General features: G+C 38.8%; 1 protein-coding gene across 1 annotated transcript in view; it reads right to left on the reverse strand.

The window, feature by feature from the left end:
• The window catches only part of Cad89D (cadherin 89D), a 192,643-nt gene that overhangs the window by 49,426 nt on the left and 125,380 nt on the right, over positions 1 to 17,837 (reverse strand). The window contains exons 7-9 of the mRNA XM_083142133.1: positions 11,702 to 11,830; positions 7,227 to 7,610; positions 626 to 931 (exon numbers count right to left, since the gene is read on the reverse strand). Coding sequence (XP_082998259.1) covers positions 626 to 931; positions 7,227 to 7,610; positions 11,702 to 11,830 — 819 coding nt within the window. The remainder of the gene's footprint in view (positions 1 to 625; positions 932 to 7,226; positions 7,611 to 11,701; positions 11,831 to 17,837) is intronic.

Below are 17,837 nucleotides of genomic sequence, written 5' to 3' on the forward strand. Positions count from 1 at the left end.
TTTTGAAAAGTGAATGTGTTAATTTGTATACTCGAAGAACAATTTTGATCTTAATACAGTTTTCTTTGTAACAAGAGGTTTAATTTCGAGTGCAAGTGTGGGATATTAACATCAAATGACATTTAAAGGTATTTTAACTGTGTGAGAGTTAGTATAGTTTACGTAAACATACCCGTAACTGTTTCCCACATCCTGAGGGCCTCATAGTAAGCTGAAACGTCTCATGCTCGCCGGAAAGGATTAATTGTAAGTAGATCCACTGAATATAAACCGGGAACGTAACAGGTGGAAGTGAGCGCATGGAAGGGAAAACGCGCCTGCAGCTACCAGCCGTTTGCAGCAGCACTCACTGCTTTGTTACGCTCACAAGATTTTTCCTCTTTACCTTTATGCACAGCCTTGCTCCATACGTTACCGAGACAGTGTGTTCTGTGGTTGAAATTTTGGTATTTTTAATCGAATTTCACTTTTTCGCTTAACATTTTGTTCTCTGCAAGGAGGGGAATTTTCCTGCAAAGAGTGGAATTTCTGTCCTTGCAAAGAGATAAACTTCCCTGCAGAGAGAAATTCCCCTGCAAGAAGGGAAATGTACCTTCATATGGCAACACTGGCATGGAAATCTTACCTGACCAACCACATCGCCGACCGTGGAGTCTGCAAGCACCTGGAACTCGTACAGATTGCTGGGCACAAACGTTGGATTATTGTCGTTGGCGTCCAGCAGCGTTATCTCGACCGATACGAAGCTGCTGCTGCCCCCAGCGGCCACGTTCGGAACTTTCTCCCTGGCGAACACCTTCATGGACAAACTCTCCTGCCTCTCTCTGTCCAGCTGAGATTGGTCCCTCACGGTTAGCCAGCCGGACCTGGAATCGATGCTGAACGCTCGGCTGGGATCGTCCAACTGATACACAAACTCCCCATTGTCGCCCTGAAAGAAAGTGAAACGCTGATAACAATTGCTCAATTCTAGGTGGCAATCTCTAGCAGTATATATTATGTGTACAGACATGGACACTTCTGGTTTGTAACGATCTCATTGGAAGTGAATGGGATTGCAACAACCCAGATGTGTCCGTGACTGTACAAATTAGTTCTTGGCCTTTTATAAAAAAACAAAATGCACATTCATGAAAATAGTCTTACATTTTAATCGGCAAAGTAATCTCCATTGGAATTTATACACTATTGCCATCTTTCGGGCGTCTGGCAAAATTCCTGACTCGAACGACTGTAGAGTCTACAAATTAAGCAATTTTATTTTCCACCTCTTGAAGGTTTCTGGGAATCCACTAGGTGGCGCTGCAGGCACCGGAACAGGTGGTAGTCTGAAGGCGCCAGGTCAGGGGAATATGAGGCATGAAGCAGAACTTCCCAACCCAATGAATAGATCGTCTCCGTAGATCCTTTATGTCGTGTGCGGACTAGCGTTATCATGCAGCAATATCACCTGCTTAGTCCAACCGCCGGTAAATGGTCTTCCCTCTCAATTTCCTTACTCTATAAAGAATTAGTTGATGTTGATTCTTGGACTGTCGTTCAACATTTGTCACCAGTGTAGCTTAACGGACATTATATTTCAAGGTTTTAGTCCACTTTATGCACTGTAAGGCTAAACGATACTAGACCTGCAGTTTAAAGTGGGATCCGACCCGCTTTGTGCCTCCATCGGTATCGAACCTGTGAACTCTTTATTACAAAGTGACGATATTAAAACTACGCCATTTGGAAAGCCAATGGTTGTTACGCAACGTTGTGGAAGTAGATAAGAAATATCCTGCATTTCAATTGTTGTAGTTTCCTTTTCATTACATACAAGGACTTTTGGCCGGTTTTTACCCTGCTGCCTCGTAAAAGACATTTTAAGAACTAAATCTCACGAGCGAGGAACCTATGCGCTTACAGTAGATTTGGCAACACTGGATGTCTCCAATTCTCGCTTGAATACTTCCGCGAGCGGCGGTCGACATCTTCCAACGCGAAGGTAAACGAAACTAGCCGAGCACATACGAAGCGATAGCTGCCTCGTTTCCAAGGCGTCTACTACTAGTACACTCTGTCTCGGCTATTTGTGAAGCAAGCGATCAAAAAGAAACAAGTCCTCAGCGGAAGTAGTGACTCGAGAGGAGGCGACCAATGAACACGTGCGAGGAAGCGGGATCGCGTGGAGGGGGAAGAGCGACTGCGGCTACCAGCCTTTTGCAGCACCGCGCACACTGCCCACTTGCTTTCTCACCTTTCCAGCCGAGCAGTGATGTGCATCTACGCGTAAACAACGATAGTCTACATTTTACACGTAGACAATTTTATACACGTAGATGACGTAATCTATGTAAACAACATGGCGGAAGGTGATAACTCAGCAAAGGGCGCCGTGGAATTAAAAGAAAATTATACTGCGTATCAGTTGCTGATGTGTAAGGAGAACTTTTCATACGGTCTTTTCCAAATTCGAACCATTTCTCACCTAGGAAGAAACCTAATATAGGAAATATTCTAGTGTTTTTTTTGGAAAAAGACCACTCTTGGCTCATGACTGCCATCTGTTGTTGTTTTTTTTTTTGCATACCAATTATCTTCTTCCATAGTTGATGATGGAAAAGAAGAGAAATTTTGTTGTAAATAGGATTCTTTTCAGTTCGTTAGGAACCAATATAGTTGAAAATGTCACTTTCCTTTCATGAAAGCCTTGAAAATTAATTTTAATGCAATTAAGATTGTCTACGTAGTCTATGTAAACTACAACCCAAAGTAATCTACGCGTAGATTACGTGTAGACAACGGATGTAGACGTAAACTTATAGTCTACGGCACATCACTGCAGCCGAGGCGCTGCTCCACACATTCCCAAGACGGAATGCATGTGCCTCCACCGGATATCGAGCCCGGGACCGCTTGATTACAATACGGCGACGTTACCACTACGCCATCGAAGATACCCCTCTTACAACACGGGATATCTCCGAGCTTCGCTTCTTTGCTCCCGCGAGCGGCGTTCGGCACCTTACAACACGAAACTAAACGAGCTCAACCGAACACACACGAATCGATCGCCCGGTACAGCAGATCCAAATATGAGGACCGTAAGTTTTGAGCCACCCTGTACCAAACAAGGTCACCCGCTCACTGTAGCGAGATAATCTGATCGCATCTTCCACCACCGTAGAAAGAGAGAAAGGTCGAGGTTAAAATATACGACAATCTAGATCAACTTCCTTTAGGTTTTCTTATTTTCTTGAGGAACTAAGGAAAATGCCATGACATTCTCTCCCCCCCTCTTTTTGAATATCTCCCGCCGCAGACCTCGTTGCAGCATACGAGGCAGTGATTTCACGCGAATGCGCTTATTTATGGCCTTCTCCAACACAAAAGCAATTTCAAGCCCCCCCACGGGGGCCGTCTTGTGCGTATCGCCCTCTTCCAAAACTGCCAATTCCTTGTCTCTGTTTGATTAAAGGTGCATCTCCCTGGCATAAAATTCCACCCTTGTCGTTAAAAAAAGGCTCGCTGCGAAGAATTAAAATAATTGTGCATTATTGCCCGAATACATTATTGCCAGGTTCGAAATTAGTTTCGTATCATGTGTACCCACGCAGTGATAAATTAACGATTCTTCACGTTCTAGAGCCATTATTGCGTTTTTATTGTTTTCTCTTGGTGAATTCCTATCCCATTGTTACCTGGAGTGAAATAAAACCAAACAGTATAACGTAAATAAAAGAAAAGCATAGAGTTAACCTTGAAAAGACACGAAAAGGTTTAATTTTGTTTGTACACCCTTTAAAAGTCACAGACTAAATTTCTCAAAAAATCAAAATAGCTTTTAAAAGCCACAATATTTCAATAATGTACAAATTAGAAAAGAAGAAGATATTTAGATTCAAATCCAGGTTTTAGGAATTAGAAATTGCCTTTGTGTGAATTTAAAGTCAACTTTATGCACAGAAAGGATAATTGGGAATGGTCCTACAGTTTGATTTTATTTAGTTTAATTTACATCGCTTATCTTCCACTTCGGTTAATCGCGACTATGAGGATGAGTGATAATATGATAAAAATTGATGAAGGGACACTCAGAAAGAACACCCATTCCCAGTTCTGGATGCGAACCCGCAACCCCGGGCGTAGTAGCGTGATATTCTAACCATTTCGCCACGTAGACCGGCAGACAAATTCTTGAAAATTAGGACAGAGGAAGAAATTTAAATTGAAGTTATGGACCGTAGTGCTCGCGGAGCCGTCATTTTGTTATATTTCTGTTTAGTTTGTGCCAGATTGATGGAATCATTATTAATTTTGCCACCAGAGGTCAATAGAATCGGTTACGCAATGACGTAATAAGGAAGCCTCGGTGCAACCTCGCAGCCCTTCAGGCAGCGCATTTTGGATTCTGACCCAGAGAGAGGAAGTTGTTTCTCCCAAGGTAGACACTTTGTGAAGGTGTCAGAGGAACCACGATATGGAGGAGAAGGATAAGTACTTTCCGTAATGATTTAAGTTCCGATCTTGCACTCGCTCACTCAATTATATTTTGTTCATAATCTTTCTCTTTTATACTACGTGAAGAAGTGACTTGACAGTCAATAGACAGATTTAGTTCATTGTTACAAATTAGTTAAACGAATATACATCAAACTGGTCTAAGTGAGAAGACATGTTTTTCTTTCAGCGAGTTTATCGCCCAACAAACTTTATTTATTTGTGTAGTCTAATTGTGCTTGCACATTATGTCAATAAACTCGCATAATTTGGAACAGTGTTGTATCTGTACATTCGAATAGCATAGCTGCCCCATAGCTAATAAGTAGACCTTTAAGGCGGAAATTTCCACTGCGCGCTTGCTTCAAGGTTCGTATGCATTAAACAAGCCAGTTTAACGTGCATAAAGTCCAGGTTTTATGTATTAGAACATGCGTTTAATTTAGTTTTAAGTCCACTTTGTGCACAGAAATACTAACTGGGACTGGACCTACACATTGAATTGGGATCCGAACCACTAAGTGTCCAACCGGGTATCGAACCAGGGGACCATTCTATTACAAGACAACGACGGTACCATTGCGACATCTGGGAGACCTCTGTGTTAGAAAAGACAAGAAATTACACTCATAGACTCTACCAGGAATTTTCTGTGGGCTTCGGTCAGCTGATGAATGAAATTGTGCACAGGAAAATGGAACGAAACAATAATATATTATCCTACTTTTTTCAGTAAAATGGAGTCGGAATGGCGGTTATGACTTTTTACCTCAGTGGTCCTCACTATCGGGTCGCGGGCGGCGAGAGATTACAGTAAAACCTCGTTAATCCGAACTAATGGGGAGGATAAGTTGACCGGTTTAACGAAAGTCCGGATTAACTGAAATAACCTTAAAGAACAGTAGAAAGTGCATTAAAACTTGGTTTATAGTAACAAGACACGTTTATTATGGTGTATTTAAAGGGCATAGGCTTAAATACACTATACAGCACAGTACAAAGTCTGCGGGAAACAGAATTTCATCAGTGGTTGACTGCCTTTTCTTTGGGAAGTTATGTTGTTGACTTCTAGCCACATTTAAAACCTTGCATTCTGCTTTTTCTTTGCCTTTTGCCTGTCCGGATTAAGCGAAGTCCGGCTTATCGAGGTTTTACTGTATTTAGATCCAGTGGTTTGAGACTAATTTAAACCTAATCTTATATCTGTCAACAAGTACATATTAAGTAACGTATAAAGTTAAAAAATAAGTATGGTACAGAAAAGAATATTGGGAGAGACTTTATTTACCTAACCCTCCTTTGGAGACGCCACTAAAAGAACCAACATTAAATTCAAAGCCAGTCTAGCAAAACGGAGAGAATAGCACACAAATGTACTCGTCTGGAATTGAAAATCGGGAAGTGTTTTTATGAGACGAAGATGAGTGCAAGATTCGCACACCTAAAGCAAAAATTCCAACTTTTTTTAATGTTTCAAATAGGGAAACAAACAACAATACCAGAAAACGAAAATTTTGTTTCTTTTCAGCAATAAAAGGTAATAGTAATGCGGAGAAAATGGAATTTGTCTCCTTGTACAGGTTGAGAACGACAGCACTGCCATCAGGTGGCAATAAGAATAAGCTAGGAGCACCAAGCCTAACCTACCCACATGCATTATCTTTACAATAACTTGTATGCCTAGGTCTAATAATGTCAAGCTCAAATCTATGAGCAACCAATTTTCGTGACCCCACAAAATAATCTACTCAGCAGATGGAAAACTTTAATGTGACTGAAACAAGACAAGAAAGATTGCAAAAATAACCAAGTTGCAATTACTTTGAAGTAAACAGGTTTCGCAGGCCTTGGACAACTAGAAGAGTTATAGAAGACTTGAGATCAAACTATCTGTAAGTGATACCTATTAGATACATCATGTTTGACCCAGAGAAGTAGAAGAACAATGTCAAATTAAAATCAATACAAACATAAAAGAAACTCCAATACCTGTAAAGATTATGTGACAAACATTGTTCAACATAAGAATGAATTTTCTGTTTTTTTTTTTAAAAAAAAAATAGCCTACTACAGTCCACCTGTAGTTCAAAAGAAGAAGAACCAAATTGGTTTGAATTTGAAAACACCGAGAGTACCCATGAGGGGCACTAGTGCGTGTACATCATTAATTATAATATATAGAACAGGGCACGTAACATGTACATAATTTAAACACTACACTTTTTCCAGTACTAAAACATTCATATAACATGATATACAGCAAATGTGAAAGTATACAACATAATTTTACATTTCATTTCTTACACTATAGTGCACTAGTCATATAAAGGTTAAATATTAGATATTGTATACAGCCTAAATTTACTACATACAACTATTTAATCATTGAGGTGGATATTTTTTCATAAAGTATTATTCAACAATTATCGTTACATTTTACTTTCAAACATCGTGGATCTCTCAATATTTTTATAACTATGTGGTGACAAATTGTATAACTGGATATTAAAATGCTTATTTTTGATACGTAAGTAACCAAGCTTTGTACGTTAAAGTTATTTTCTGTCTGGTATTCTAACTGAAAGTGATTTAGCTATTTATAAAGTTTTATTTCGATTGACGTATAAAAGTGTGAAGAGCCGATCTCCGTGGTGGAGTGGCTAGCGCAGTGCGCTATGGAAATTTTTATGTGAAAATTTTAGACGAAGAAAAATTATCCTAGGAAAGCATTCGTGTGGTTGACCCACCTGATCTTTGTCCGTTGCAATGACCTGTAGCACGCTGAACCCGCTCGGAAGATTTTCCACGATGCTTATATTGTAGAGCTCCACTTCGAACTGGGGTAGGTTGTCGTTGATATCAAGCACCTCGACCTCCACCCTCGCCACCCCCGTCTTCAAGGGGTTGTCGTTCTGCGACGCCTGTATCTGCAGCGTGAAGAAATTGCTGGACAGCCGCTCCCTGTCCACTTCCTTTTTCAGGAACAGCGAGCCGTTGTTGGAGTCCAGCTCGAAGTATTGCTTGTCGTTGCCCGCCACGATGTCGTACGTCACTGAGGCGTTGATGGCGATGTCTTGGTCGATCGCCTTGATATGCGGCTTGATGTCTAGCTCTTTATGGATAGGATCGCCCTGAAACCAAAAGAGAACGTGTTGAAGCAAGGGAGAGCTTTTACATTACAAATGTAGTGATTCACTTCACAGTTACATTCCAAGTGTATCGATACATCTGGCTATTTTTACAACACAAACGTATCGATACAATTGAATATTTTTACAGTACAAATGGATCGACACATCTGACTACGTTTTGCAATACAAATGAGTTGATACGTGTGAGGTTTTTACAGTACAAATGCATCGACACATCTGACTACGTTTTACAATACAAATGAGATGATACGTGTAAGGTTTTTACAGTACAAATGCATTGACACATCTGACTACGTTTTGCAATACAAATGAGTTGATACGTGTGAGGTTTTTACAGTACAAATGCATCGACACATCTGACTACGTTTTGCAATACAAATGAGTTGATACGTGTGAGGTTTTTACAGTACAAATGGATCGACACATCTGACTACGTTTTGCAATACAAATGAGTTGATACGTGTAAGGTTTTTACAGTACAAATGCATTGACACATCTGACTACGTTTTGCAATACAAATGAGTTCATACGCGTGAGGTTTTTACAGTGTGAATGAATGCATCGACACATCTGACTACGTTTTACAATACAAATGTGTTGTTACATCTCAGGTTTTTACAAGAAGAATGTTTCGACACATCTACGTTTTACAATACAAATGTGTTGATGCATGCTCCAGCTCTTTACAGAGACACATTTGCTAGCTTTTTAGAATCTGTTTATAGAATTATTTTAGTTCTAATGTTCACAAGATAATAAATTTTAACAAAACTAATGACAATAATTTGAGGAAGCAATTTTATGTTTGTAGCGCAAGCAACCGAAGATGATTTGACAAGAGACAACTTTGTGAACAGATTCGGATCACATTGGACTCAATAGGGAATTTACTGGAATTTACTTTTCCCATCCATTTGACAATTCTTAGAATATTCTAAATGGGCGGAAAATTAAATTATTGGATGGTGTTGAAAACTATCGCAAAATTATTATATTTTGAGAGTATACTTTAGTTAGCAATTGTCCCATTGGATGGATCGTAAATTTTTCATTAATCTTTGAAGGTAGAACGGTCTTGAAGTGAGCAGCTGTTCCATTGGATCGTTCGAAAAGTGTTCATTAGTCTTTAGAGTAGAATTGTCTTGAAGTGAGCAGTTGAAAAATTAGAAAATTTTTCATCAGTCTTGAAAGTAGAATGGTCTGAAGTGAGCAGCTGTTCCAGTAGATGGTTTGAAAATTGTTCATTAGGCTTGAAAGTGTAATAGTCTTGAAGTGAGCAGTTGAAAAATTCAAAAGTTTTTCATCAGTATTGAAAGAATAATGGTCTGAGGTGTTCCATTGGATGGTTCGAAAATTGTTCATTAGTCTTTAGAGTAGATAGGTCTTGATTAGAGCAGTTGTTCCAGTATATGGTTTAAAAATAGAAAGTAGAATGATCTTGAAGTGAGCTTCTGAAGTTAGCAAGACCTGTCCAGGAAGTGAAAGGATGAAGCAACCAAGGATGTTCCTATATTTTCTCCTGATAAGAGTATTGCATAAACGTGTTGCTGCCGAAATAATCAATCTTGTCTTAAAAAGTCAAGACGTACTACCAAGGAGCAAAAAAACAAGCTGCATAAATACATTTATGATAGTTGTAACTCCTTGGCAAACAGGAATTTGACGTTCAGGGAATGGAGAATAACCTTTTAATACGAAGCAATCGCTACTTAATGCAAATTGGGTCTCTATTTATTTATTGACCTGTCAATGAGATGAAAGTTGTCGGAGAAAGTAGTCATCCACTTGCAAAACTGATTGGTTATTAGACACGACTAAACGTTACGTAACTATTTTCGCAGACGTGACTCTCCTGCCTCAAAATATTCGGACTTGTGACAGAATTTTGAACGAGCTCTGGGAGTGAAATGTCAAATTATAGAATGGAACTGAAAATTGTCTATATTCAGTAGCAAAGTCAGAAAAAATTACAAGGGAAGATACGTGGTAACCACAGTGACAAAGTTCAAAAGTCATTAGAGAATATTGTTTAGTAATTCCAGTACATATCGACAGCTAAAATAGTTTTTGTAAATAAAACTCTGGGGTATTCTAGAGGGCATTGGCTCGCTCTGCCCCCTTTATCACCGCCAGTACAACAATAAAATTATAAAATTTTGAATGAGAAACGAATGATTATAATAACAATGAAAAGGAGCAAGAATAACAAAATATTCACCCTGTACACAAAATATCTACTTGTTGCAACATTGAGCTAAACTTATGGGCCAGTTAGCGCACAGATAATAATACAATGGTTAAGATAATTACATATTATTACAACTATATTAAATGTTTCTTAAACACTGTTAATAAATGGCGGTTTGTTTCATTTCTTTATTACTGTAACAATGAATGAATTTTACTAAACTAGATAAAGGGTTTTTATGTTAGGGTTGTAGCCACTGCTCTCTTTTGTAAAGTATCAACAATAGAAGTGTCTCTGTGGAGGAGAGTCATGACTCTCTAGGCCGATTTCTTGTGATATAAAAAGGGGGAGACCGCCTACCATGTCTGCCACATGGGCACGAAACCAGTGTGTTACAAATATGTCAAGGCAAAAACCTCCAAGACTTCCTTCTGTACGGTTGAGCATAGCGGATCTACAATCGGCAATTGACAGCAACGTGGCTATCGGCATGGTTCGTGCTTGTCTGCTTGTAGAACATACGCTTCTTCCTTGTACGCCCAAACGTGAGAGAACTTCACAATGTTCCTTGGCAGTCGAATCGGTCTCTACAAATGTAGACGTTAGGGTGACAGCGACGCTCGAATCTTGCCTAACGCCTACGTAAGCTCTACGTCCAGTGTGTTTCAAGGCCCATATCTGATAAGGTTCTCATTCTTTTTCCCTCTTCGTGCCTTTCTTTCTCCGTTCTCTTTCTTTCCTATTTTTGTTCTTGCGCGCTCTCTCTTTTCTCTTTCTACCTTCTCACTGTTTTCTTTCTCTTTCTCTCTGTCTCTCCATATCAATCTATCTCTTGCTGTTCCCCTTCTCTGTCCTTTTCTCTTTCTATCTCTGTTCTCAATCTTTCTCTTTTCTCTGTTCTTCTTCTCTCCCCTTCTATCCTTCTTTACTTTTGTTTTCCTTCTTTCATTTCTCTGTGATCTCTTCTTTCCCTATATCATTCTGTTCTCCTCTTTCCTATTTTCTCTCAGTTTTCCTCCTTTCCCGTTATCTCTCTGTTCTCCTTCCTTTCTTTTTCTACCTGTTCTCCTACATTCCTTATTTCTTTCTTTTCCTTCTTTCCCTATTTATCTCTGTTTTCTTCCTTCCCTTTTCCTCTCTGTTCTCTTCTTTCAATTTTCTCTGTTTTCCTTCTTTCCCTTTTCCACTCTGTTGTCCCATCTTTCCCTTTATCTCTCTCTGTTCTCTTCTTTGCCTTTCTTCTTCTTTTCCTTTTTCTCTGTCTTCTCTTTCTTTCTCTCTGTCTACTTCATAATTTCCTTTCTCTCTCCTATCTCTAATTCTTCCTAGCGTTCTTTTTCTGTTCTCTATCTTCCTCTTTCCCTTCTTTCTATATTTTCCTGTCTGTGTTTGTTGTTTTTCTCTCTTTCTCTATAACTGGAACCTTTAAATATCTATACATCTCCTTAAATCACGATGGGATAAACCCGCATCCTTAATCACTCTTTCTCGACACGAGTGGGTACACAAGTTGCGATCAGGAAATGTCGCAAGATGTACTGGAGCCTTACTATACCGCGTTTGTTACAACCTGTCCCGTTTCCCGCGCTAGGGAGCGCTCGACAGTTTCGGTGCCAGTGAGAAACGAGGAAAAAATCGTCTGCTGGGCAGCGAGGAGCGAATGGAAGCCAGAAGAGAGGCGCTTACGTAGACGCTGTTGCGACGTTGCGTATTTTAATTGGCTGCCTGGCTTTGACTTTCCCCAGCACCGAGAAAAGCCAGGGAGCAACTAGCGCGGGAACCGGGACAGGTTGTAACAAACGCGGTATAACGACTTCTATAGACAGACATACACATAATTTTATTGTATAAATAGTAAAAACTAGCACATATCAATACTTACGAGCACAGGATAGAATTCTTGGACTTGCACTCTGTACAGATCACGCGTGAATCGAGGACTGAGATCATCATTGTCTTGAACAATCACAGTCATTGTTGTGGTGGAATTCCTGGGCGGCGTTCCTCTATCCTAGAAGGCATATAAGAACATTGTTAAACTTCTTAAAGGCTTTATTAAGAAACAAATCTAATATGCCAGTTTATTAATGTAATCTAATGAAAAGGAAAATGAAGCAGTGTTAAGACTGGAGAGCTCTTGGATGAGTGACAGTCTATTCTCCCGTATCAAGGCATTTCAATTACTGTTAATTGAAAGTTTACTACATAAAACTCGTCATGTTTGGAGTAGATTGAATTACACCTATTGTTCGTATTGCCTGGTCCTACGGCAACGTAGCAATAAGGTTAGGAGATGTCAAAGGAAATTGGGTCCGTAGCCCTTCCGAGACCTCAATGCATTATTCTAATGTAGTACAATATTTTGAGAACGTGGGGACTGGACCTACAGTTCAAAGTGGGATCCGAACCACTATGTGTCTCCACCAGGTATCGAACCCGAGACCCCTTGATTATAAGGCGACTGCGTTAATGAAAAACCTATTTACTCTTCAATTTTCGCCGACCCTCTGTGCCGGAGTTGTTAGCACACAGCGATTCGATGCCCGGGTTCGAATCCCCGCCTGGGCATATGGGTGTTGATTGTGAGTGTCCCTTCATCAATTCGATATCATCACTCATCTTCGCAATTAGCCAAATGTGGCAGAGAAGTGAAGTATAATGACCAAATCAATTCATTTTCAATAGGACAAACTTAAAGATATGTATGTATTAGCCGGGATTCGAACTGGCGTCAAAGCGCGCTGTGCTAACGACTTCGTCACAGATGTCGCCAATACACAACTTGATTCTAACTAGTATATCCTGCTATCAAATGTAAATTAGTATTAAAACTTAAAAATTGTTAATTCATTAATAAATTTTCCTCTCTCCTTTTATTGCAGGGATGTTTGAGCTCTGTTGAAGGCAGACCTCGAGTAATTAATAATATTAGTAATATTACTTCCGAATGTATTTCCAAGAATTATATCTGTTTCTCTTGAACGTAACTATAGTTAACAATTCATGCAAATAAATAAATAAATGTGAAACAGTCGGCAGCATGCTATTTGACGGGGGAGCAAGGTAGAATGGTATAATACTTTTTTTAAATTTATTTATTTAAGCAATTGAACGCGACAGGTATATTACCTATCTATGGTTTCATTGTACAATAGTTGAAATGTATTTTAACTCAAATTGCATTTAATAAACATGCAATTCTCATATTCTATTGTTTTTCATATGAAGACTCAGGGGGAAAAACGATGAATGTCGATTTTTCGCCCATTTTGAGATCGGAGCGCCATCTGATATCTCACAAGCTGTACTATAAGAATGAGAACGGCCTTGGTTGGGAAACGGTGAGAAGTGCCTGAAAAACGCATTATTATTTTGGCATATATTGACGTATTTATGAATAGAAAAATCTTGTTTTTCATTTCCTGGCAAATCGTCTCGAATGAACATTCATCGTTTTTCCCCCTGGCCCTTCATATGTTTTAAAATTGTCCTTTTCAGTTTTGAGGTCGAAGAAAATATATCCACATTGTTTTCACATTTATGAATTTCGTTAAATGCCATACGCATCCTCCAAATGGCGATATTTCAAGTGCTTTGGTTCTACTGGGTTGGAGGCTAAAGAGTTGCTTTCTTGGTCGTAACTTACTTGAGGGGACGTAGAAATCCAGCTGTGACAGGGCGAATGGAGCTTCAGTGTGATTATTTAATATTTTGTGAAGGAAAATGAGTTGGTGCATGATTCGTCTGCTGCTAAGTGTTGTTAAGTTAAAATATCTGAGGAGGCTCTCACGGGATTCCATTTGAGGGTGACTGCCATGTAATTTGTATTTTACAAATCTCAAGAATTTAGTCTGGATTCATTCTATTTTGTTTACGTCATGCTGGGTTTGAGGGTGCCATACTGCGCATGCGTATTCGATTTTGGACCTGACGTAAGCATTATAGAGCATCATTAAGCTTTCGACACTTTGGAAGTTTGTAAGCCTCGTTTGTTACAAAGTTAACTTTCGCGCGAAATGTAAGTTTAGAATCAAACAGAACTCCCAAATCTTTGATTGTTTCTACTTGTTTTATTTTTTTGCTTTTTTATCAAATGTTCGTATTTTATTGGGGTAGTGTTTTTGTAGTATATGACATTTGGTAACATTTTTGGCTATTTAAGATTAGTTTGTTGTTTTCGCACCATTCCGCAAGGTTGTTAAGGTCTGCTTGTAACTCAATGCATATTTTGTATATTGTATATTTTTGAGTCGTCCGCGAATAGTAGCTTACCCGATTAATTCAAATGTTCATGAAGGTCGTTTATATACATAAGAAGGAATAAGGGTCCATGGTTAGAGCCTTGGGGAACTCCGGATGTAGCTTCAAATTCATCGGAAGTAATCCCCTGAAACGTGACGTACTGTTTGCGGTTTGTTAAGTAAGACTGAAATAGTTCTAACATCGGATCCGATAGATTGCAAGATTTCAATTTTTCCATTAAGACTGAATGATTTACCGTACCAAACGCTTTCGAAAAATCTGTATGTATTACATCTACTTGGGTTCCGCTATCCATTGTGGTTAACTTGAGCTTGGCCGGTGCTACCAGAATTGCTATCGGCCGATAGTTCTCTACGTCATTTTTTAAATTTGATTTTGGTATCGGGGTAATTTTCGATAGTTTCCAAATATCTGGAAATGTTACGGTCGAGAACACTAGATTGAACAGCGTGGGGTATTTGAGTATCACGCCGCATCCTTTAAGTATATAGAATAGAATAGAATAGAATAGAATAGAATGGTCTTTATTTAAGCAGGCGTGTTTCGGCCTCATGGGCCGTTCTTACAACCAATCCTTGTCAAAGATACAATAAATGAATAAAAACAAAAAGAAAGAAAAAAAACACATAATGATAATACAATAAAGATAATATAAAGATTATACAATGATAAAATAATACATTGAATAGATTAGTATATATACTGTTGAGTAAAGATAAGTAATAAGTCTTCGGTAGTTCAATGTGTATGCCGGGGGGGGGGGGGTAGGTTAGGTATGCATTATATGATGTATAAGTGCAGGTGCAATTGTTAACATATGAAGGTTAATTAAGTTGTTGGGACAATAGTAAGTTCTTCAGATTTTTCTTAAAACTTTGATGGCAAATAATGTTAGTCAATTGTGCAGGCAGTTTGTTCCATTCCCTGATCCCTGTAACAATGATGGACTTGTTATATGTGGCGGTTTTATGTTTGGGGATTTTTAGATTGTGCTTGTTGCGGATATTATGTTCGGCTGATGTTCTATGAGAACAGATCTTATCGGATAAGTATTTTGGGGAGCCACTCTTAAGTATTTTGTGCATCAAGGTGAGTGTTAAGTATTTTCTTCTATTGTTAATGTTTAGCCAAGAAAGTTTCTTTAAATAGGGGGATACATGTTCCTTTCTGTTTAGGTTAAATATGAAACGTATACAACAATTCTGAATTTTTTGAAGTTTATAGTTTAAGCCCTGGGATATATTACTGTACACTGGAGCGCAATAGTCTAACGTGGATAGGACAAGTGATTGCATAAGACGATCTTTAACATTAGCGTCCAGAGCATGTTTTAAATGATACAAAGATTTAAGTTTCCCCATACAGTTTTTCACAATAAATTCGACTTGTGGCTCCCAATTTAAGTGTCTATCGAACACAATCCCCAAGTTTTTGCTTGTATCCACTTCGCATAGCGGTATACTGCCAAGAGTTGGAGGAGAAGGTGCGTTTTTGTGAAGTTTCTTAAGAGTACCATGAGTTCCTATGGTCATGAAGCAAGATTTTGTTGGATTTAATTGAAGGGAGTTCCTCCGTGACCAATTTGTTATAGCATCAAGGTCGAATTGAAGTTTGGTCATCGCATTATCGTAGTTTTCTGTATTACACTGAATATAGATTTGCGAATCGTCAGCATACTGATGGTAGTGGCAATATTGGACAGCGCGGTCGAAATCAGCTACGTAAATCATGTATAGTAGTGGACCCAATATACTTCCTTGAGGGACGCCTTGTTGAACAACTAACCATTTAGAATATGTGACTTCCGGTTCCCGATATTTCACACGTTGTTTCCTGTTGCCGAGATATGATCGAAACCAATTTAAGGCGTTTCCGGTAACGCCATAGTGATACAGTTTGGCCAATAACAATTCATGATTGATCGAGTCGAACGCTCTTGAATATAAGGCAGAATTTTATCGGAACCAGTGGATTTTTTTGGCTTAAGATTTTTTATGGCATCTTCGATTTCTTTAAGACTCTGATTACTACATCTCCCCATTTACTTGATATTTTGTTCATTCACGAGGTACTACATATACGATTTATAAATACAGGGTGTTTCCGGGCTGATGATACAAACTTTCAGGGATGATGGAGAAGGGTACACGTATCAATTTGAGATAAGGAACCCTGGTGCGGAAACGACTTAGTCGAAAGTTATAAGCGAAAATCGGTGTATGAAGATGTAATACTTTTGTTACCTGCACAAGTTTCACAAGCTGCTACATTCACAACAGGTGTTCAAAGTGGCGTCCCCCAACTTCACTGCAGGCATGACATCGTTGCACAAAGTTCTGGAGTACCCGTAGACTGAAGAGGATCTCCTGGTAAGAATTCTCGCTGCCTGTGATATTGTTCGAACGACCCCTGAGTTGTTCCAACGGGTACGCCAGAACTTTGTGCGACGATGTCATGCCTGCAACGAAGCTGGGGGACGCCACAACAGTTGTGAATGTAGCAGCTTGTGAAACTTGTGCAGGTAATAAAAGCATAACATCTTCATACACCTATTTTCACTTATAACTTTCGACTGAGTCGTTTCCGGACCAGGGTTCCTTATCTCAAATAGATACACGTGCCCTTCTCCATCGTCCCTGAAAGTTTGTATCATCAGCCCGGAAACACCCTGTATATGCATTAATTAAGAATAGTTACACAAATCTCCTCCCCAAATGGAAAGTTAACCCAAGTTGTGCAATATTCATATGACATGCATAAACTGTTCTTTAGTTTCGAGTACATCAGCATAAAATACGTTTAACTGGCTTCGAGTCCATGCCTCATGTCTTCTACATTGTTTTGCATTTTTATTGTTAATACATCTCTTTAAGGAATCTTTTGGCTAAGCGTGACGAATTAACATCCTTCAAGCATTATTTGTTGTAATAATGTAAATATATGTATAGACATATATATCAGAAGACACGTGTAAGTCTTCATATAGTTATTTTATTACAGTTAATGATCACTGATTGCGTGTAATTTGCTTGAAAGAAAATTTCCAGCAGAAACGAATTGTAAAAGTAACACATTTACTTTTCAAGTACCAGTAAATGTAACTGAATTACTTTTAAAAATTAGTAACTGTAATTCAGTTACTTTTTGAACCAAGTAACCCTTATTCAGTTACATTTTGAACCAAGTAACCGTATTTCAGTCTCATTTTGAAACAAGTAACCTGAATTCAGTCACTTTTTGAATCCAGTAACCGGAATTCAGTCTCTTTTTTAAGTAAGTAACCGTAATTCAGTTACTTTTTGGACAAAGTATCCGTTGTTCATTTATTTCTTGAACCAAGTAACCGTTGTTCATTTATTTTTTGAACCAAGTAACCGTATTTCAGTCTCTATTTTAAGAAAGTAACCGTAATTCAGTTACGTTTTGAACAAACAAAGTAACTGTAATGTAAGTTACTTTCTGAACCAAGTAACCCTTATTCAGTTACCTATTGAACCAAGTAACTGTATTTCAGTCACTTTTTGATCCAAGTAACCGGAATTCAGTTACTTTTGGAACCAAGTACCCGTATTTCAGTCACTTTTGGAACCAAGTACCCGTATTTCAGTCACTTTTTGAACCAAGTAAACGTAATTCAATTACTTTTGGAACCAAGTAACCGGAATTCACTCTTTTTTTGAACCAAGTAACCGGAATTCAGACACCTTTTGAACCAAGTAACCGTATTTCAGTTACTTTTTGAACCAAGTAACCGG

This window comes from Lepisma saccharinum, chromosome 20 (genome assembly GCF_977018435.1).
Source record: "Lepisma saccharinum chromosome 20, izLepSacc3.1, whole genome shotgun sequence".
NCBI classification, from domain to species: Eukaryota; Metazoa; Arthropoda; class Insecta; order Zygentoma; family Lepismatidae; genus Lepisma; species Lepisma saccharinum.